Here is a 22,096-nt window from a genome sequence, read left to right as displayed (position 1 = left end):
AGTAATCTTGGAAGACAACGCCTTTTTCGCATCTTTGATGCCCCGGGACAGTTTCGCCCTAGCTGATCTCACGCCCGCTTCATCCCCAGCCCTGTAGGCTTTGTCTCTGGCCCTCAGCAGCCCGAGGACAGCCCCTGTCAGCCATGGCTTCCAGTTAGCCCAAGTGATGACGTACTTCATGAGGGTCACATCATCAATGCACTTAGCGATGTAAGAGGTCACAGAGTTAGCATACTCCTCAATGTCTGTCCGATTGTCGCAAGTGGCTGCCTGCTTAAAAATTTCCCAGTCTGTAGTGCCAAAGCAGTCCCGAAGAGCACCAGAGGCCCCCTCAGGCCACACTCTAACTCATTTGCGAACTGGCCTGGAAGTTCTCACTCTCTGTCTGTGTGGGGGAAAGCAGAACGGTGACGTGGTCAGAAAGTCCGATGTTGGGGGGTTGGCCTTGAAAGCTCCTTTATGTGCAGTGTAGACCAAGTCCAGGAAGCTGCCACCACTCGTTGGAAAAGTAACATGCTGGTGAAGCTTTGGAAAGACAGACTTCAGGTCAGCATGATTAAAATCACCAGCGAAGATGATGAGACCGTCAGGGTGCGCCGTCTGCTGATCACTGACAGCCTGATACAGTTCATTAAGGGCCGAGATCCTGTCACCCCCAACGTTGGAAGGCGGGATGTAGACCGCGACAAGCAGAATTGCAGTAAATTCCCTCGGTAGGTAAAAAGGACGGCACTTAACGATCACAAACTCCGCCAGTGGCGAGCAGTGTCTGCATACCACTACAGAGTCCCGGCACCATTCGTCACGGATGTAGACACATATACCCCCTCCACGCAATTTTCCTCCTTTTTCAATTGCCCGGTCCGCTCGATAGCACGCTAGCCGCTCCAGTTGCAGTATTACCGTATTTTTCGGAGTTTAAGTCGCGGTTTTATTCATAGTTTGGGGGGGGGGGGGGGGGGCAACTTATACTACGGAGCGACATATATGTGAAATTATTCACAAATTTTTACTTGATCATTAACAGATTACTTACTAGTATAGTTGATCACTTCACATGTTATTTTCACTTTACACCGCATGAGAGCCCACTATGGCTGTGGAATAATTGTCGCCTCACTGACAATGAATTCCATTCACTGTCTTTGGAGTCAGGAGATTTAATGATTTGAAATGGTATCGGCTGAAAACATTTTCAAAATAAAGCACCCTACCTCAAATCGTTTTTCAGGAACTTATACTTTGTATTTATGTAGCAATTACTGTACATTTTAAATCCCTGTAAAGTGAATCTAGTTATGTTCATCCACTGCGATTGATGTGACAGTGACTTCATCATGCACAGGCGAACAGTTGCCAAAGTGAAATAAATAGTGAAATAAGTGGACTCAAATTATCTATTCAATCTATTATTATTCTCCTCATAAGGGTCGCAGATGTGCTGGAGCCTATCTCAGCTGACTTGGGCCAGTAGGTGGGGTACACCCTGAAGTGGTTGCCATGGCACACATTGACAACACTTCACACACACTTTTTTTATTGGGAGGAAACTGAAATATTCAGAGAGCACCCAACCCGGTACGAGAACGTGCACATCCCACTTACCTGGAGTAGAACCTTCTACATCTGCACTGTTAGGTGGATGTCGATCACCATTCCGCCCTTACTTTCAAATGAATAGATATGAAAATAAATTCACATTGAAATGAAAACTAAATAATTTATTAATTTATTCAATTTAGACTCCTTGGTACTCCACGTACGTCGGCTGTTCTTCAGATATATAAATATTTTTTTGTCAAATAAACGTCCATGTGCATGTGAAGCAAAGTGTACAGGGGGCAGCATGAAGTCATAGAGTGGGCGCGTTCACGTTGAGAATGCTTGCATCTTATTGGTCGTCGGCGGAACATCTGTAGCCACACTTGCGCCTCATGTCTCCGGCCAGAAAGCAGCTCATGACTCAGTGCCTGCAGTGTTCAGCTGAAACGATCCGACGCGGCCTTGGAAACAACTCAATAAATCAGCACAGTATTTGTGGACCACCCTTGTCTTTTTAAATACCTAACAGTCTCCCGCCAAGCCTGGAAGAAAAGTTATTTTAAGACGAGTCGGTTCCTGCATTGATTTACCAACCGAGCGATACGTTGTCAGCTATCCTCCTCACGAGTATTTTATTCAAAGTAGCCCGGTGGACGTATGAGAAGCACGTTCCACTCCTTTCCCAAATCCCTGCGGCAAATAGAATACGAGAAGCGTTTGACACTGGATTGACCAGCTATCTTCCAACAACTAGACTGTGACGTCCAGGTATGCGGAGGGTCTCGTGGCCACCGAGACAGACACAAAGGGACTATCGTCAATTTCCCAAGAATCTAAGGTGATTGCCTTCTTCCGGCGTTTTTTTTTTTTTGTGAGGTAACCGAGGAGCCCTAACAGCGTATGTCACCGAGGGTTGGCGCACAGCGTTGTCTTGGACGGACTAGATACATTTATAATTGGATTGATGGTGATTGGGCGAATGGAACAATTGCCAAACTGGCCGACAAGGAGCTGACGTCTTTCTCTGAACTGGCTGGGAATCGGGCGATGAATGCAGGGATTTATTCGCTGTGATTTGAGCTGCAGCAGCTGTCTGCAAGGCGCGTTTATGTACAGCTTTTGCAGGGTCAAGATGCAGGTTCGGACTGTGCTGGACGTCAAAGTGGTGGACGTGGAGAAAAGGCGCAGTCCATCGAAACATTACGTGAGTTGCCTTGCTCATCTTTGTCTGCACAATTTAATGCCCACGGTCTGCAGCTGCATCCTCACCACTCCACGCTGTTTTCTAGACATAAATGTAGCCTAGTTGTTCTGATAAAACCTTAGATAAGGTGGGAATCATTTCATCAAAGACGATTCAGGGTCGTCTCTCATAACCATGTCCGATCAAATGGCAGCACACGTTGCAATAATCTGCTAAGAATGGCATTATTGCATCTTGATTAAAATGAATTGAGATATTTGCACCATGCTGGTCAAAAATGCATCCGTCGAGCTGGTTAATGTAGCTGTAATTTTTAAAGTGCTCATCAAATGCGAAAGTTCACGTATAGTTTTTCATTACATTTTTATTGCAAAGCATAGCAAACCTGATATTTCAAATTTAATTCATTTGTTCAAAACAGGCTAAGGGTGCTATGGTGGAAACATACTTGGATTTTTGTTTTAAATTACAATGTACAAAGTAGAAATAATCTGCATTTTCTTACTCATTGTCGTTCTTAAATTCCTTTAGTCCAGCCACTTTCTCCAACCTTGTTTTGATTTAATTTGTTAAATAAGCTAATCAGTGTCACCTTATTTACCAATGTTTTAATTTCCATTCCGCTGGCCTTGTACTGCCAGAGAGAACACGCAGGTAGTTTACTTGCAGTTAACTTCAAGCTATTTTTACTTAGACAGTATATTTTATGCTGTTACACAATAATAAGCAACTGGTAGAAAAGCTCAAACAAAGCATATAATGACTTAACGTAAAATGTCCTATCCGAGTAAAAATAATAACAACAAAAAATAATCATCTGACCTCTATATATATAAAAACGTGCCATAAGAAGGATTGGTCAAAAAACCCATGAGCCATCATGGAAATGATAAATGATAATGATCAATACTGGCTATCTGGAATTGGTGTGATATCGATATTCACATTAGTATAGATTCTATTGATGCTATCAATCTTCACAGCCCTAACACGGGCGTATTTAGAGGCCCAAGGCGAACCGTGTCATTGGGCCCACCACAAATTGTCAAGATTCAGAATATTAAGTCAAGTCAAGTTTATTCATATAGCCCTAAATCACAATCAAGTCTCAAAGGGCTTCAAATGTACAAAAATTGACAATTGTTCTCAAATTGACTTGACTTGGCTGACACCGACCACAGTGCTACCGCAACTAGCAAGACACTCACCTGAGGCTCTTGCTGTTCTCGTCCACATTCAGTCCCACAGTAAAAAAAAGGTCAAAATCTTTGGTAGTTTTGATAAATTCAATTTGCATTTTCAACACCGTTTCTCCTGTTCAGGGTTGCAGAGTATGCTGGAGCCTATCTCAGCTGACATTGGCCGAAAGGCAGACTATACCCTGAACTGGTCGCAGGGCATGCGGAGACAAACAACCAGCCACAACCACACGCACACTGCCACTGAGTGAAAATTGATCCCAAGCTGTCCACACACTATCAGCGACTTTATAACATAACATCAATTTTGGAAAACATGGGATTGACAAAAAAGTTCTCCAAAGTTTAATTCAGGTTTATTTTTTAAATAATTTTTATATATCGGTCATGTGCATCGTTCACAAATACTCAGATACTGCAGTACACCTTTAATTAATGGCTGTAGAGTTATAAAATACGTTGTTTTATGCAACATTTGTCACTTATCTTGAACATGCTGGAAACATTACATCAGATTTAAGCCAATGTTATCATTATTTATCTTATATAAATACCTCCCTTGGTTGAAACAAGTCTTTTTACGTTACCTTTCCCCTACCACTTGAAGACTTTTTAAAATATACACAGTATAAAATTAGAACGACACTCAATATCAGTGTTCTTCCACAGCTGCCCCAATATAATAGCTTTGTTAATCTACCACAAACATGTATGTGATCTTTAATCAAACAGCACCGTAATTTTTGGACTATTAGTCGCTCCGGAGTATAAGTCGCACCAGCCATAAAATGCACAATAAAGTGAAAAAAAAACATGTATAAGTCGCTCCGGAGTATAAGTCGGACTTTTAGGGCGAATGTATTAGGCAAAATCCAACACCTTAAAACAGACATGAACCAGCAACAACAGGCTAAACGATACGGTATGCTAACGTAACATATACACAAACGAGGAGTTGAGAACGGGCCTGACGTAACATTTAGAGTTATTCAAGTAAGTATTACATAAATAACACGTTTATCAAACCATCTGCGTCACTCCAATTCATTAAATCCATCAATGTGCTTTATGTAAACAATGCTACAGTACGCGTATGCGCCGCATATAGTATATTTCGAATAACTATCATATTACAACAACATTATCAAACAATCTGTGTCACTCCATATTAAATTCATCGATCGTCTATTAGGTAAACAATGCAGAGTACGCTCGCCCTCTGATTCGTCATGATTTGCATTTCTAATTATTTCACAGACTCTTATAACGATATATATAAAGTATATTTTAAATGACTATCATATAGTAACAATATTATCAAACCATATGTGTCGCTCCAATTCATTTATCTATCGATCGTGCTTTATGTAAACAATGCTGCCTATGTGCCGCATATGCTGACGTCGGACCCGTTGCAAATTGCATTTCTAATCATACCACAGACCCATATAACGGTATATATAGTATATTTTATACAACTATCATATTACAAGAACATTATCAAACCATCTGTGTCACTCCAAATCATTAAATCCATCGATCAAATTCCTCGTTCTTCATGTCAACAATGACGCGCGTGGGCTGCAGCAATCTAGTACATAAGTATGTTGTAGCGTTAACAAAATACCAAGAAAGACGTGGGTTTGGTAAACGGCTCTTTATTTAACAAAACAAGAGTTCAACGAGCCAACAACTACTGAACATACAGCCACGGAGGTGGAAGAGAGCTCCATAAATAGGACCGGGTGTGCGTAAAAGCCATGTCCAAGCCCCATCCACCGTCCCCGAACAGCCACCCGGCCGAGCGCCGGCCCCCGACTTCCATCCACGGAGGTGAAAGACAGCTCCATAGAGTATGACCGGGTGTGCGTAAAAGCCATGTCCGAGCCCCATCCATCGTCCCCGGACAGCCACCCGGCCGAGCGCCGGCCCCCGACTTTCATCCACGAAAGTGAAAGAGAGCTCCCCTCGAGAAGGACCGGACGTGCGTAAAAGCCATAATAGTTTTTCAAACCTTCTGTGTCACTCCAAATCATAAAATCCTTCAAACTCTTCGTCCACAGTGTCACTTACAAAGCCGTTAATGATGCCAGTAGTACATGGGGCCCTTCATCATCTTCGTCATCTCGTGATTTTCTTTGTCTCTTATGTAAACAACCCCCGTGCGGCACGGGTGACGTCACTTGTAGTTCAAATGACAGTAATCCCTTGCTACATCTCGGTTCGTTTTTCATGGTTTCACTACATTGCGGATTTTTGAATTTTGAAAATTTTTGAAAAAAATCACATAAGTCGCTCCTGAGTATAAGTCGCCCCCCCCCCCAAACTATGACAAAAGCTGCGACTTATAGTCCGAAAATTATGGTATTGAGTGTTGAAGCTTTCACCGCAATTACTATATTTTCCTCACTAAATAATCATGTTATTGTTATTCACAGTTTATACAAGTGACCGTTTGGACAAAACTGAACAATAGAATCATCTTATTTCTTTATTAAAATGCCATTTAATTATTTGCATTGATGAAAAATAATAGTTTATTACTATTTATATAATGCTAAGGTTTTAGTGGTTGAATATTTAATTTTACACTTTGAATTTGGTTACACACTAAATGTTCATGACTGCATGGTGATGCATTGATTAGCACATCCACCTCACAATTCAGAAGTTGCAATTTTGCGATCCCTGTGTGGGGTTACATTGGGTACTCCGGTTTCCTCCCACATTCCAAAAACATGTACGGTAGACCGATTGGGCACCCCAAATATCCCCAAGGTGTGAGTGCGAGTGGGGATGGTTGTTTGTCTCTGTGTGCCCTGTGATTGGCTGGCAATCAGTTCAGGGTGTCCCCCGCCTACAGCTTGATGACTGCTGGGATAGGCTCCAGCATGGCTGTGATCCCTTTGGGGGCAAGTGGTATGGAAAATAGATGGAGTATTTGTACATATACAGTCTTTTCACTATATGTTTGTATCCCCAATGATGTTTTTTTTTTTTTTTTGTAAATGAAAATCTAAAGTGATATGGTTAAGCTTCTGTTGAATGTTTTTCTTGTGTCAGTTTTGTCTGGCCCCAGTGATATTTGGACACAGCACCCTTTTGTGGTGTACGTACAATATGCATACAGTATGTTGATAGTATCACCACATTTTGTGGACATTAGAGCTTGTTAATCATAGTCGGAGCTGCGTAGTTTAGCTTATGAGAGCTGAGCCTTTCTGAGTTATGCATTGAACTCCTCGGACTGCGATCTGTGGCCTAGTTTCCCAGGCTACCAATTCTCATGAGACAAGGCTGTGCAAAAATAGAGAGGGAAGGAGTGAAAACCTGGCACAATATGTGGTGTCCATTCAGTCTCATTTGCAGTGTTTGAGAAACCAGCTGGAAATGCTTATCCTGGGGGCGGCGGTATCCAGAGGGAAGTGTTTGTTGGACCATAGAAACGTTGCAAATGGACTCTCAGGCTTTCTACTTCTTTGAATGTTTTGTGTTTGAGACTTTGTTTGCAGAGTGCAAGGTGATGAAATGAGAAGTTTCGGTTCACAACAATGTTTAATCACTTTTTGGTTCCTTTACAATTCCCAGTCCCACTACATTTTCAAGAGTCCCGTACAAAGGCTTAGGTTGGAAAAGAGTTGTTACTTTGCACCATAAACATCTCTCCAGATGGCTGTTTCCCACTAAAATATTTATCGGTGTCTCAAAAAGTGAGCCATATCTAAGTGAGAAGTTCCTTGTTTCAAATGCTTGCCTCAATAAGCATATGGAAAGGAGTGGTTTTATTTTGACCATCTCCCTGCTTGATTGTTGTTTGAGAGATGACTGTTTGTACCAGATAGAACAGACGAGAGAATCACATGCTTTGCTGACTTTGCTCTGTTTCTGATTTTGGCAGCACGGTAATAAAATCACTGATGCTTTTGTACTGAGGACAAGTCATATAGAAAATGAATGGCTTAATTCCTGCTGTTGTTCACTTAAAACAGGGAATTGTATGCACTTACAACACAGCAATCTAGTACATAAGTATGTTGTAGCGTTAACAACATACCAGCATTGGATATCTTTGCGAAACCTCACGTACATGTGCTCGTAATAAATAAAATGTATATGTTTAATGATACACCATATTTTTTGTTTTGTTTCAATTGTATCGTCTGGGCAGAAGTCCACGCTAAATGTCTGCATTTGCATCACCCAAGAATGGCAATAATGTGTGCGGTAGGATATATCGTATTGTGTGAGGGTACCAAGTACTCCTCAACTCTGGGCTGCAGTATTGTTTTTATGCAAAATGATAATTTTTTGTAAGAGTGAAAATGTTATTATGCCATCATACCCATTTTACTTTTGGGCCTCTTTATAGCAGTAATTTTTTCAATTTTACAACAGACTGAACCAATTAATAGCACATATAACCAAACACTAATATTCCATGACAAATAAAAAGTCAAGAGTATGAATAAACATTCATTTATTAAACCAGCCTTTCTATGTGTTTAGAAATTATTTCTCCAGTTTGAGAATAAAAAAAAAAATCTCATACCTGACGACTTACACTTGGGGCGGCAGTAGCTCATCCCCAAGGACTTGGGCTTTGGGACCAGAGGATCACGATTTGGATTCTGTTGTGGACAACAAATTTAAATTCAACATTAAATTTAAATTGGACGTGTCTTCCTGACTTTTGTCGAGTTGTCCTTGAGCTAAACACTGGATCATAGTATAATTTCCAGAATCATAAAACATCAACTCTATGCACTTTGCATATTATCCACAATCAGGAACCTTGTGAGTGGCTGGTGACCCGTTGAGGGTGTAAACTGCCTCTTGGAAGTAGGGATAGGAGTCGGACCCTTGTGAGGATAAGTGCTGTAGAGAATTGATGGCTGGACAGTCCCATGTTTTCGAAGTGACTGTATTCACCAGTTATAATATTCAGCAAAAATAACCACCTACTCATTATTAGTAAATTATAAGACATTTAAATTTCAGATATTTAGAATTAAAAGATCCATCCATCCATTTTCTGAACCGCTTAGTCCCACGGGGGTCGCGGGCATGCTGGAGCCTATCCCAGCCGTCATCGGGCAGTAGGCGGGGGACCCTGAACTGGTTGCCAGCCAATCGCAGGGCACACAGAGACTAACAACCATTCGCACCCACTCACACCTAGGGACAATTTGGAGTGCTCAATCGGCCTACCAACAATTATAAGCTCAATAACCTAAATATCAGGACAGCACAAATTGACATGTCATCACATTTGGATAAACGTACATTCACTTTACACAATTATTTCTATATATTCACATCTATTAGGGCTCAAGACTGTGGTGCGGCTAAAATGGTCGCATATTTTTTAAGTTGTGCAAATTAGAATTTCATCTGGTCTTGTTCATGTGAGTGCATACATTTTAATTCTCCCACCAAGGCAGGGACTGTAATGACATTGCGTTTAAAAGTCATTTTTAATCGTCTATTGTTTCTGTATTGTTCGTTCGCCTACCACTTTAGACTTGCACGCAGATTGCAGATGCACACTAGCTTCCATTCAGAAAACAAAGCTAGTCGTTATGTGCGACATACATGCGCATTGGTCCACACTTCACTGTCAATGAACGCACTGCACACATCTGTCGGTCCGTCCGCATATAAGAGTGTATCTATGTCTGCACTATTGTGAATGAAGGAACATTCAATCTACCTACTTATTTGCCATATTGAGGTTAAACAAGCCCATGCTGAAAGGTAGTTTGTGTTTCTGTACATAATGATATTCAAAATAAAAAATGCTCTAAAAACCAATCATTGAAGTAATTGAAATTGGTGTAACACACATTTTAGCAAATCAAAGCAAATATTCGTTGAGAAATAAATGATAAATACAAACAATATCCTACTTGCCAACTTTAGGATGTGAAAACTCGAGGAATTTTTTTTCATTAGCATATTACCTCAAGTTTTCTTTGCCAGGGTTCCGAGTTTTTTGCCTTACATTTACCACATGAAGGAAAATTACAGCTGTTTCTCTGATATTTGGTTCGTACCAATAAGCCTACAAAAGGCATTTTGAAGGGTTTTTAACACACTAACAAAGCTTATGAATTGATCTGCTGCACATTTAACTTTATTCTGATAAAGTTTTCTTGTCTGGGCAGGAAACACCTTAGAATAGAGCGTTTTCAGATTATTTTTGAACTATTAAGACCAAAAGTCAGTAAACAAATGTATTGCATAATTATTATTATTATTTTTCATCTAGATGTAATTTTATGTGAAAACGGTTAATTGAAATTGACAATTCCAAACTAAACACAAGTAAAAAAATCACGGATGGTTTTGTAGCCAGAGAATATTATGGGTCTCTGTTTTATATGCAATTTTAAATATAGCAGCCTAGGCGGGGTTCACGACATTTAGTGGCTAGCCCACATTCTCTGTTCCTTCAATTCCTGTGTTCATATGCTTTCTTCTCTTGAAAATGGAATCAGTGGGACTTGTTTTCTCTTCAAAACTGTAAGTTATGTCAATTGTCTATCTTAAATGTCTATCCCTTAGCTTTTGCATGACGGTCATTGTATCATTGATATGTTGGCTTCTTTTTAGAAAGAAATAGGTTTCTAATGTGCTTATGTAGAGGAACTACAAAAAAATTGCAATTTTCTTTTTAATAGAATTTTTGTGAGACAAAATGTAACTCTGTCCTTTTCTTTCTTTCTGGGATGCTGAAGCCCTGAAATAATTAGGTTTTATTTTACCTTAGTTTGTGCTTTTATTATTCAAGAAATAAATTACTAGACTCCTTTAATGAGGAATTTGACGAGGTATTTTGCCAAAACAAAAGCTCTCGTCACGTTTAAGATACATTTACCCGTAAATTGCTAAAGCCTAGCTATAAAAATAGTCGCTACCAGAAGCTTTACCAAGAGATTTGCACTCTCACCTTAGTTAAATTACCTACAGTAGCTCATCTGCAAATACTTTGCTTCAGAACGCAAGGGTTGCAGTTCAAGTCCTGCTGTAGGCAAAAAATTTAAAATAGCTAGTTGTTGGAGAGATCCTAGACTTTCGCAAGACACTGATTCCTCAGCACAAAAGGTGTAATTTCTAATCTCACTGTCTTGCCCTGCATGTCTGCAAAAAAATGTCATTTCTTGATTCAACAAACGAGGGTGGCTACTGATCTGTTCAGTAAAATAGATTTTGCTCTGCGTATAAAGTGGAATTGTTGAAAGGGAACACAATGCCATTGTTTAATCTGTGCATGGCATATATGATGTAGGGTCAGGCTCATTTAGTCAGATTCACACTTTTAACTGATAAGTGAATTTGTTTCCCACCGGCCCTGAGTCGCTGGACTACAATATTCTGATTGTTATTTAGTAATTGTCTTTTGAAAAACTGTACAGTAAATCATCAGACATGACATGACATGCTTTATGTGTGGTACATAATCTCAAAATATTTATCTCATAATGAACCAAAAACTATATGTTGTATTTGAAAATGTATGTGAATGCTTGCCTCTCTGGACTTTCTATCTCTGTGATTGTACCATCTTCTTAACGTATGTTTACTTGGCCTCCACTAAATGTGAAAATTATAAATGTGAAAAAAACATTACCTTTTTAATATTCAATGATCCACATAATGGCATCCATAGCATTTGCTTCTCTGCTTATTCCGTTTCTAACTACTGTAATTTTTGGACTAGAAGTCGCAGTTTTTTTTCTTAGTTTGGGTGGGGGGGGGGGGGGCGACTTATACTCAGGAGCGACTTATATGCACATCCTGGCTGGCCTGGTTGGTGACGCTCTCGGGAGGGGCAGGTTTGGGTGCTTCCTACGGCCCGACACGTGGCTTCCCATGTCGACGACTGCTTGCGCGCCACCCTTGAGGTGCTGGACGTGACGGCCGACACGCTCAGCATGCTCGGCATGCTGCATCGGCGCCATGAGCCTCTCGCTCGAAGAGCTAGTGCGGGAGCTGCGCAGGCACCTGCCTGAGCTGGAGGTCCCATACAACGTGGAACCCCCATCCGGCAGGCCATCGCCAACTCCTGGCCGATGGACTTTGACGACTCAAACGTCAAACGCAACTGGGCCTGGAAGCATGACCACGACCTGCCCAAGCTGGAGCAGACCATGCTCAACTTCCTCACCGACGACACGCGCATGGCCTACGGCAACTAGCCGCACGGCGCCTGAGCTAAGCTAACGCGCAGCGGTTGTTTACATTCAGGACAAAGGATTCGATCACGGGATGACGAAGAGGACGAAGGGCCCCACGTATTACTGGATCATTAGTGGCTTTGTTTGTAAGTGACACGGAGGACGAAGAGTTTGAAGGATTTAATGATTTGGAGTGACACAGAAGGTTTGAAAAACTATTATGGCTTTTACGCACGCCCGGTCCTTCTCGAGGGGAGCTCTCTTTCACCTCCGTGGATGGAAGTTGGGGGCCGCCGCTCGGCCGGGTGGTTGTCCGGGGACGGTGGATGGGGCTCGGACATGGCTTTTACGCACGCCTGGTCATACTCTACGGAGCTTTCTTTCACCTCCGTGGATGGAAGTTCAGTAGTTGTTGGCTCGTTGAACTCTTGTTTTGTTAAATAAAGAGCCGTTTACCAAACCCACGTCTTTCCTGATACTTTGTTAACGCTACAATATCTTTATATACTAGATCTCTGCAGCGCGCGTGCGCGGCGTTGTTGACATAAAGGAGAGGAATTTGATCGATGGATTTAATGATTTGGAGTGACACAGATGGTTTGATAATATTGTTATATAAACCCACGTCTTGCCTGGTACTTTGTTAACGCTCCAATATAGTTATATACTAGATCTGTGTGGCGCGCGTGCGCGGCGTTGTTGACATGAAGGAGGAGGAATTTGATCGATGGATTGAATGATTTGGAGTGACACAGATGGTTTGATAATATTTTTGTTATATAAACCCACGTCTTTCCTGGCACTTTGTTAACGCTACAGTATAGTTATATACTAGATCTCTGCAGCGCACCCGCGGCGTTGTTGACATAAAGAACAAGGAATTTGATCGATGGATTTAATGATTTGGAGTGACACAGATGGTTTGATAATATTGTTGTAATATGATAGTTATTTGAAATATACTTTATATATCGTTATATGGGTCTGTGGAATAATTAGAAATGCAACTTACAACGGGTCCAACGTCAGCATATGCGGTGCATACGCGGCATTGTTTACATAAAGCACGATCGATGGATTTAATGAATTGCAGTGACACAGATGGTTTGATAAACGTGTTATTTATGTAATACTTAATTGAATAACTCTGAATGTTACGTCAGGCCCGTTCTCAGCTCTTCGTTTGTGTTTAGGTCACGTTAGCATACCTATCGTTTAGCCTGTTGTTGCTGGTTCATGTCTGTTTTTGGTGTTGGATTTTGACAAATAAATTTGCCCCAAAAATGCGACTTATACTCCAGTGCGACTTATACATGTTTTTTTTCACTTTTTTTTTCATTTTATGGCTCGTGCGACTTATACTCCGGAGCGACTTATAGTCTGAAAATTACGGTAACTTTGGGTGAGAGTGAGGGTACACCCTTGACTGGTTGCCAGTGAATCAAAATGTAGGTTATAACTTCAGTAGTAAATCAGTGGAACCTCTCAAGTAGATCGAACACTGTCATTTCAGCAAGGCCCTTGGCCAAACAGCTCATTTGATCTCTGAAACCCAACTAAAAAGTCAAACTAGACGAAAAAAGGAAAAAATAGACTCAAGGACACATGAAGAGCGTGCAGTTTGTCAACGACAGAGCAATAAAAAGGAACTTAATGACGTTAGACAATCTACACTGGTGGTAGATTTAAGGGCAAGTAGGGAGCTGCTGGAACACAAGGAGCATGGCCAGGCTGAATAGGAAATTCAACACTGACATCTAAAGTGAAACTAATAACAAACAATAATCAACTGAAAATAGGGTGACCTCACAAAGCGATAAAGCATCATCTGAATATGAAAGTGTACTACCTGAACCCTAAGATGTTGCATCTCTCTTTGCCTTCCTAGGTTTATCTCATCAATGTCACCTACTCCGACAATACCTCCCACATCATTTACAGAAGATACAGCAAGTTCTTTGACCTTCAGGTAATGCTCTATTAATCTAACTTGACGACATCAAATTGATGCTCGGTTTTTAATTGACAAGCCTACATTTTACTATTTTAAATGTCTGTATGTTTGTGAATATTGGCTATCTCAAGTGCTCTCCTATGTCTATCGGTGTTGTCCACTGTGTTGCCTTAGGGTACAAGGGAGACATGGTTTATATACCTTACCACTGGACTCCCCAACCATTGGGCCGCACAGAGTGACTGGAGGAAAAAAAAGATTTAATTGGTCATTAGAGTTTGAAAGAGGTTCTATTTTAAACATTAGCTGGATTCGCCCATGGCTTTGTCTAAACGCTCAAATCATTTGTCATATGATATGAGGGAAAAAAATAAGCTCGCAAGTTTTCAAAATAGAGTAAAAAAAGGTTGTGTTTGGAGAGTTTCTGAAAAAGGAAACAGGCCACATACTGAGGCAGAAGAAGATCCTACAACTTTCAAGATTAAAAAAAATGCCGGTCCATCAAATTATGTAGGTGAACATCAACTTGTACTGCATTTTTCTGCATTTCAATGTTTGGACAAAGCATAATTTTTCTCGTCACTAATGTGTTACCCTTGAAATGTCAGAGAGGTGACCACCTTTTTGATGGTAAAAGAAATCAACATGAAAGCTAATTGTGCTAAATGTGCTGTTCTTTATTGGGTTCCATTGTCATACTTTCATGGGATGCTCTGAATGAGGGCGAATTTTTAAATATCCCCTTAAATCATGTTTGAAAGTCCTGTGCAAGTCCCAACACACTCGTCTTTGTTTCCTACAATGACTATTTCATACAGAGAGAATGACTGTGTGCAGGCATTTGCATCCCCTACCCCACTGCAAGCTGATACAATATGTATATAGCACCAGAGGTCTCTGGGTCGCTCGTAAATATGAAAGGACTATACAGAGAACGTTACGGGGGCACATCTCAGTAGTGCCTGTGTGCAACCTCAGCAGGAAGTGATGTTTCAATCGGTGAAGGAAACCTTTTTGCTGAAAGGTCCCGTTGATAAACGAGGCAATGTGATTGCCCTCTGCAAAATAATATTCACAGTGTGGGCTGAAATTCACATACAAAACACGGAAGAGGCAATAAAGGTCACACTCCAGAGCCGTATAGAAAATGAACACATTTTGACAATTTCGCCTTATGTGACCAAATTATTTATGGTCAATTGCGTAGAAATATTCTTTCACAGTATTCCAAAAAAGAAAGTTGGATATTTTATTGGCATTACCGTTGCATGTGTTACAGTGCACAAGGGGTTGAATGTATGAATGTATTTGTATAAGAACAGGTCAGATATCTTCCAAATTCCCATTGTCTTTTGACCCACTCGTGGGCAAACTACGCTTTCAATCCAAACATTTTAGGGTCATGGACTCTACATTTGTAGGCCAGTGAACCTTGCAGTGTTGTAGTGAGTGATGCTTTTCATGTTAACTTAATTGTTTCATATTTGCACATCTAGTGCATAAATTATACCAGACAGACAATTTGCACAGTCCCACACAGCCAGCAGTGCCAAGATTGATATTCTGATTGTTAAGGGAAAATTCTTTAGGTCTCTTACCTAGGACTTGTTTATCATGGCTGACACTGCTTGCGGCGTAAAGCCCCAGACAATTTAGCTCCAAGAATATTTGGGATGTGCCAACCACTCAACCACAATAAGGTGATGGCTCAAAGATTTTTTTGATAAACGAAGGGGAGATCTACACTTTTTTTTCATTGCACTGTAAGTTATCTTACCATTTCTCACCAACTGTGGTTGTCTTTTGCTTTGTACATGTCCTCTCTGCTTGGTTGAGCCCTCATGTTTCTGTCCAAGGTCTTCTCCGACTGAATGGAATGTGGAGGAGAGTCGGTGAATGCTAGATATCTTTGGCATCGAAGCTTCACACGGAGCCTTGTTAAAGAGTTTGCTCAAGGATGCTTTCTTTACCTCACTAACATGTGCGGCCTCATAAATCCAAGCATAACCTAATCTCACTGCATCCGAAAGTATGCAGTGTTTTCTCTCCCTTTATTGTTGACCTCATACCAGCTTGCACAATGAAATGGCTGAAGACAATGGGGCAATTTCACAGCTTCCTATACTACCAACAAGTGTCATTTTACCCTATTACTTTCATGGTCACCTGCCTCTGGGAATCTTCACCTTATCACTGTCATGGTCCCATTCCTTTGGCATTTTTGAAGATTTTGCATTTTTTAAAATTTCACAGCACAATTATAGTGACCGAGGTGATTATCAGTATTATTATATTAAGTCACTGATGATTTTGTTACATGTGACGTATGTATGGCTAAGCCTTCTGCCATTGACGTCTTTTTAATCAATCAAAACGTTTGCGGCACAAGTAAACGCTACCTCGGTCAAAAACTACAAATGTCCAACCGTTAAGGGAGGTGCACATCTTGCTGCCTGGAAGGAATGGGGTATGAAGTATTTCATTGGCATTTAAAGACACCGCATCAAAACAAATAGCTCTGAGCCGCACCTCAGAACAAGTAGAAAAGAGGGAACTGTGATGCTATCAAAATGAGGAATTCAGACAAAAGCATTGCTAATCCACTTTATATAAACCACAACTGTAAGACTTAAAATGGAAGAATTTATAAACGTAATACGTAAGCTTTAAATTATTGGGCTTAGCATCACACCTATTACCATTTGTTTGAAACGGTTATCAACATTAAACTGAACTGGACCTAATAACAGAAGTGTATATAATTTTTGTTTCTTTTATCAATTTTAGTTCATTTTAAATTAAACTTATTCTGGTGAGTTTGTGAATCGTGCCTTCCAGCTGCGGTGATGAAAATCCGGACAAATGTCACTTGATCAAGAAGCAAATCCTCATTAGATGAGATTAGATTACTTTATTTGTGCAGTTTGTGCACTGTGCACAGTAGTGTGTTTACAAGAAAAATGCAAGTACTGGGCAAAAACAGGCCAGTGACAGAATTTATGTGCATCATTGATATTTGTCGCAAGTGTACAAGCACATAAATGCTTATTAACACACGCGTACTGTGGAATATATCTTACTTACCTAAATTTAGAACGGCATGGCACTCAGTGGGAGCAGTGATGCCAACTTTCTAACTTTTGCTTCTTTGGTTCTGCTGTGTTTCGAATCCTGGGGTACGTTTCTTCTTCGTCTACGTTTGTCCTTTTTTGGTGGAGCAACTACCTTGATCAACAGTAGTACCGTAATTTTCGGACTATAAGTTGCTCCGGAGTATAAATCGCACCAGCCATAAAATGCACAATAAAGTGAAAAAAAACTATATAAGTCGCACCGGAGTATAAGTCACACTTTTGGGGCATATTTATTTGTCAAAATCCAACACCAAGAACAGACATGAATGCGCAACAACAGGCTAAACGATAGGTATGCCAACGTGACATAAACACAAACGAAAAGCTGAGAACGGGCCTGACGTAACAGTCAGAGTTATTCTAATAACTATTACATAAATAACACCTTTATAAAACCATCTGTGTCACTCCAATTCATTAAATCAATCGATCGTCCTTTATGTACGCGCACCGTCGGACTCGTCGTGAGTTGCATTTCTAATTATTCCACTGACCCATATAACGATGTATAAAGTATATTTCAAATAACTATCATATTACAACAATATTATCAAACCATCTGTGTCACTCCAAATCATTAAATCCATCGATCAAATTCCTCGTCCTTAGTCAACAAAGCCGCGCGTGCGCCCTGACGTCAGCCTTGTCGTTATTCCACAGATCTATTATATAACTATATTGGAGCGTTAACAAAGTACAAGCAAAGACGGGGGTTTGGTAAACGGCTCTTTATTTAACAAAACAAGAGTTCAACGAGGCAAGAACTACTGAACCTCCAGCCACGGAGGTGGAAGAGAGCTCCATAGAATAGGACCGGGCGTGCGTAAAAGCCATGTCCGAGCCCCATCCACCGTCCCCGGACAGCCACCCGGCCGAGCGCGGGCCCCCGACTTCCATCCACGGAGGTGAAAGAGAGCGCCCGTCGAGAAGGACCGGGCGTGCGTTAAAGCCATAATAGTTTTTCAAACCTTCTGTGTCACTCCAAATCATTAAATCCTTCAAACTCTTCGTCCTCCGTGTCACTTACAAACAAAGCCGCTAATGATGCCGGTAGTACGTGGGGCCCTTCGTCATCTTCGTCATCCCGCGATCGAATCTTCGTCCGTTATGTAAACAACTGCCTCACAACTGACGTCACTTGAAATTCAAATTACAGCAATTCCTTGCTACATCGCGGTTCGTTTATCACGGGTTCCCTTTTTTTTTTTTAATTTTGAAAATTTGTGAAAAAAAAATCACATATAAGTCACTCCTCAGTATCCCAGTCGCCCCCCCCCACCCAAACTAAAAAAAAAAAAACGCGACTTATAGTCCGGAAATTACGGTAGTAGAAGAGTAGCTCTCTCTGGTGTTAAATTGAGAAAGTATGATACACTCAGGCAAGAGTTGAAGTCCGGGCCATATTCTATTCTATTTATAAAATGTCTTGTGGGCCAATTAAAAATGGACCATAGTTTGGACACCCCTAGTGTAGGGGTACACTGGCCTGACTTGTGTGTGGGCAGCGCAGAATTAATTGCCGCTTATTGATGGTGTGCATGTGGGTGTTACCGATTGCTCGTCTCTATATGTGCTCTGCGACTGGCTGGCAACCAGTTCAGGGAATACTTTGCCTTTTGCCCAACTGCATTTGGGATAGTACCTCCTGTGACCCTGGTTAGGTATTGAGAATGGATGAATGTATTTCTAAGTCATTCTGAAAAAAAAAAAAAAACTATTGAGAAATGACACATACACGTAATACAATAAGAATAAATTCATATGGATGCAAGACGTCCAAACTTTAAAAAAAAAATCATCAAATTAACAACCTTGTGATCTTTGTTGATAAAAATCATGTGGGTTGCCTTTTATCATGTTTCTTATCAGTGTAGGATTTAAGCATGTAACAGCAGATAAGTGTCATTATGCAACACATTTTCAAACGCTCACTTGTACAACGTTCCAAGGAAATCACAATGTCTTATCACATTTACCCTTTATCACTGTTGAGCTGTTTTTAGTACAGGCCCACAAGCTATTCATGTGGTCCTTGGGGGCTACCTTGGTGCAGGCACTACATTGATGACCCCTCTGCAGAAATGTCATCGGTTGTAGATCAGCAGAGTTGCTGTCTTTATAGGTTAGCATTACGTGACCGTCCTCGCAAAACAGGGCAAGAAGCTAATTACTTGATCATTGTCAAATAAATTAATTGATCATTCATGAATTTGCTCAGTTGTGTAAACCTGGAAGAGGAATATTTGGAGAGAGTTCATGCAGGACTGGTTTGAAAGCCATATCTAAATAATGCATAATTGTGCTCTTCGTCATCATTGCGTTTGTGGTCCTGCATACAGTACATATCACCGCCAAATTTGATAACTACATGCCTTGCATTGTATTGTATTATCCTGGCAGAAACAGACGAAAACCTGTGAAAACACTTTGGCTGAGGCTTATCTGTGGTATTAGTGGAAATGTTACTGTGTGTCCAATCTGAGGCACTGGCCTGAGCTCACTTCTCTTTAGGTTAATGGACAGCAATTGGGTAAACAGCAGCAGAGACATGACATTGGAAATTTGCAGTCCAAATATTTGATTAGGAAAAAAAAAACTGAGATAGAGACAAAAGAAGGGAACTTCAGGTTTCAATGTATTCTTCTGAGTTCTCTAATCGTCTTTAACACTTGCTCTTGACTCCTCTCATATGTTCCTGGGCACTATTCAAACTCACCACGCTGTTCTGTCATTGGTTAAATTTACCCATATCACATGATTTATGGACACCATGTGGTCAATAAGGGTCTGCAATCATGGCATTGTTTTGCACGAGCCTCTGTCCTGTTTTTATTTCCTGCAAATAAACTTTTTTATTTTTTATTTAGGCTGTTCCACTCCCAATTTCGTTGTATAACTGCTGTGCAATAACAATAAAGGCATTCTATTTTATTCACTTAATACGTGAGGATTTTCAGTTTCTTGAAAAAGTCATAAAAATGTCTGTGGAAAGGAAACCCTCTGTTAATCAAGTATTAATTAAAACAAAATGTACATAATAACTTCAAAAAGATGAAGAATGAATGTTTAGGTTAAGAAATAATTTTATGAAAAAGGGTGTGTAATTGCCAACGCACACCACACCCCGTTCTAACTTGGTTCAAAATTTGTTTTTTTATTTCTTTAATAGTTCACTAATCTCAGATTATCATCAAAACACACTTTATACATTGTTTTGTGAGTTTGCTGTGAAAAACACTGTTTACCTCACCCATACAAGTGCTCATTATTAAACCTTAAGAGTCAAGTTGCGATGGCCCTGTCGGAAACATGACTGGTCCCATATATTCATGTTATATTCATCCGTCAGTCAGTCCATCCATTTTCTGAATCGCATCTCCTCACAAGGGTTGCGGGCATGCTGACCTCGGGCAGTAAGCGGTTCACATAGTGTTGTGAACTGATTTCCAGGCAATTGCAGGGCACACAGAGACAACTATTCACACTCACAACCACACCAACGAGCAGTATAGAGTGCTCAATCGGCCTAACTTGATTAATGTCAATTATTACAATTACATACTCATGGGTTAATTTATAACTCTCTGATACAAATTAACTTTTCAAAAAGCCGCTCTATTTGAATAGTTTTTAGTGACAAATATTGATAACTTCTTTTTTCATTTCAGTTTCCATTCATCCATCCACTTTCAACACAATTTATCCTGTTTTGATGTTTGATTCATTTAAAAGGATTAATTAACAGAATGGCGAGATGAAATATGAGGTAAAGTGATATTTTAAGCTAGGTACTACTACCGTAATTTTCGGACTATAAATCGCGGTTTTTGTCATAGTTTGGGTGGGGGGGGGGTGACTTATACTCAGGAGCGACTTCTGTGATTTTTTTTTTACAAATTTTCAAAATTCAAAAATCCGCGATGTAGTGAAACCGCGATAAACGAACAGCGATGTAGCAAGGGATTACTGTCATTTGAACTGCAAGTGATGTCACCCGTGCCGCGCAGCGGTTGTTTACATAAAGGACAAAGGATTCGATCACGGGATGACGAAAATGACGAAGGGCCCCACGTACTACCGGCATCATTCGCGGCTTTGTTTGTAAGTGACACGGAGGACGAAGAGTTTGAAGGATTTGAATGATTTGGAGTGACACAGAAGGTTTGAAAAACTATTATGGCTTTTACGCACGTCCGGTCCTTCTCGAGGGGAGCTCTCTTTCACCTCCGTGGATGGAAGTCAGGGGCTGGCGCTCGGCCAGGTGGCTGTCCGGGGACGGTGGATGGGGCTCGGACATGGTTTTACGCAAGCCCGGTTCTATTCTATGGAGCGCTCTTCCACCTCCGTGGCTGGAAATTCAGTAGTTGTTGGCTTGTTGAACTCTTGTTTTGTTAAATAAAGAGCCGTTTACCAAACCCACGTCTTTCCTGGTACTTTGTTAATGCTACAATATAGTAGATACTAGATCTCTGCAGCGCACGGGTGGCGTTGTTGACATAAAGAACGAGGAATTTGATCGATGGGTTTAATGATTTGGATTGACACAGTTGGTTTGATAATATTATTGTAATATAATAGTTATTTGAAATATACTTTATATATCGTTATATGGGTCTGTGGAATAATTTGAAATGCAACGGGTCCGACGTCAGCAGATGCATACGATCGATGGATTTAATCAATTGGAGTGACTCAGATGGTTTGATAAACGTGTTATTTATGTAATACTTACTTGTATAACTCTGAATGTTACGTCAGGCCCGTTCTCAGGTCCTCGTTTGTGTGTATGTCACGTTAGCATACCATATCGTTTAGCCTGTTGTTGCTGGTTGATGTCTGTTTTTGGTGTTGGATCTTGACAAATAAATTTGCCCCAAAAGTGCGAC

The 22,096-nt window shown here is 40.7% G+C and overlaps 1 protein-coding gene and 1 pseudogene across 5 annotated transcripts in view; both read left to right on the top strand.

Annotated features, from left to right (window-relative positions):
- The first annotated feature begins 1,903 nt into the window (after nucleotides 1-1,903).
- sh3pxd2aa (SH3 and PX domains 2Aa) overlaps nucleotides 1,904-22,096 on the top strand; it is a 90,704-nt gene continuing 70,511 nt past the window's right edge. Inside the window, exons 1-3 of one of the 5 annotated variants that reach the window (XM_085912006.1) lie at nucleotides 1,904-2,380; nucleotides 2,659-2,746; nucleotides 14,011-14,091. In XM_085912006.1, the coding sequence (XP_085768132.1) occupies nucleotides 2,313-2,380; nucleotides 2,659-2,746; nucleotides 14,011-14,091 (237 nt within the window). In that variant the 5' untranslated portion in view covers nucleotides 1,904-2,312. Of the gene's footprint in view, nucleotides 2,747-14,010; nucleotides 14,092-22,096 lie in introns of all 5 variants that reach the window. The other 4 variants (XM_085912005.1, XM_085912004.1, XM_085912008.1 and 1 more) reach the window with 4 other exon arrangements.
- LOC147056286 (L-threonine 3-dehydrogenase, mitochondrial pseudogene) lies at nucleotides 11,734-12,143 on the top strand (annotated as a pseudogene).

This window comes from Syngnathus leptorhynchus, chromosome 5 (genome assembly GCF_054491065.1).
Source record: "Syngnathus leptorhynchus isolate UIUO chromosome 5, UIUO_Slep, whole genome shotgun sequence".
In the NCBI taxonomy this organism is placed as follows: domain Eukaryota; kingdom Metazoa; phylum Chordata; class Actinopteri; order Syngnathiformes; family Syngnathidae; genus Syngnathus; species Syngnathus leptorhynchus.
This window is presented reverse-complemented; position numbering and strand designations above follow the sequence as displayed.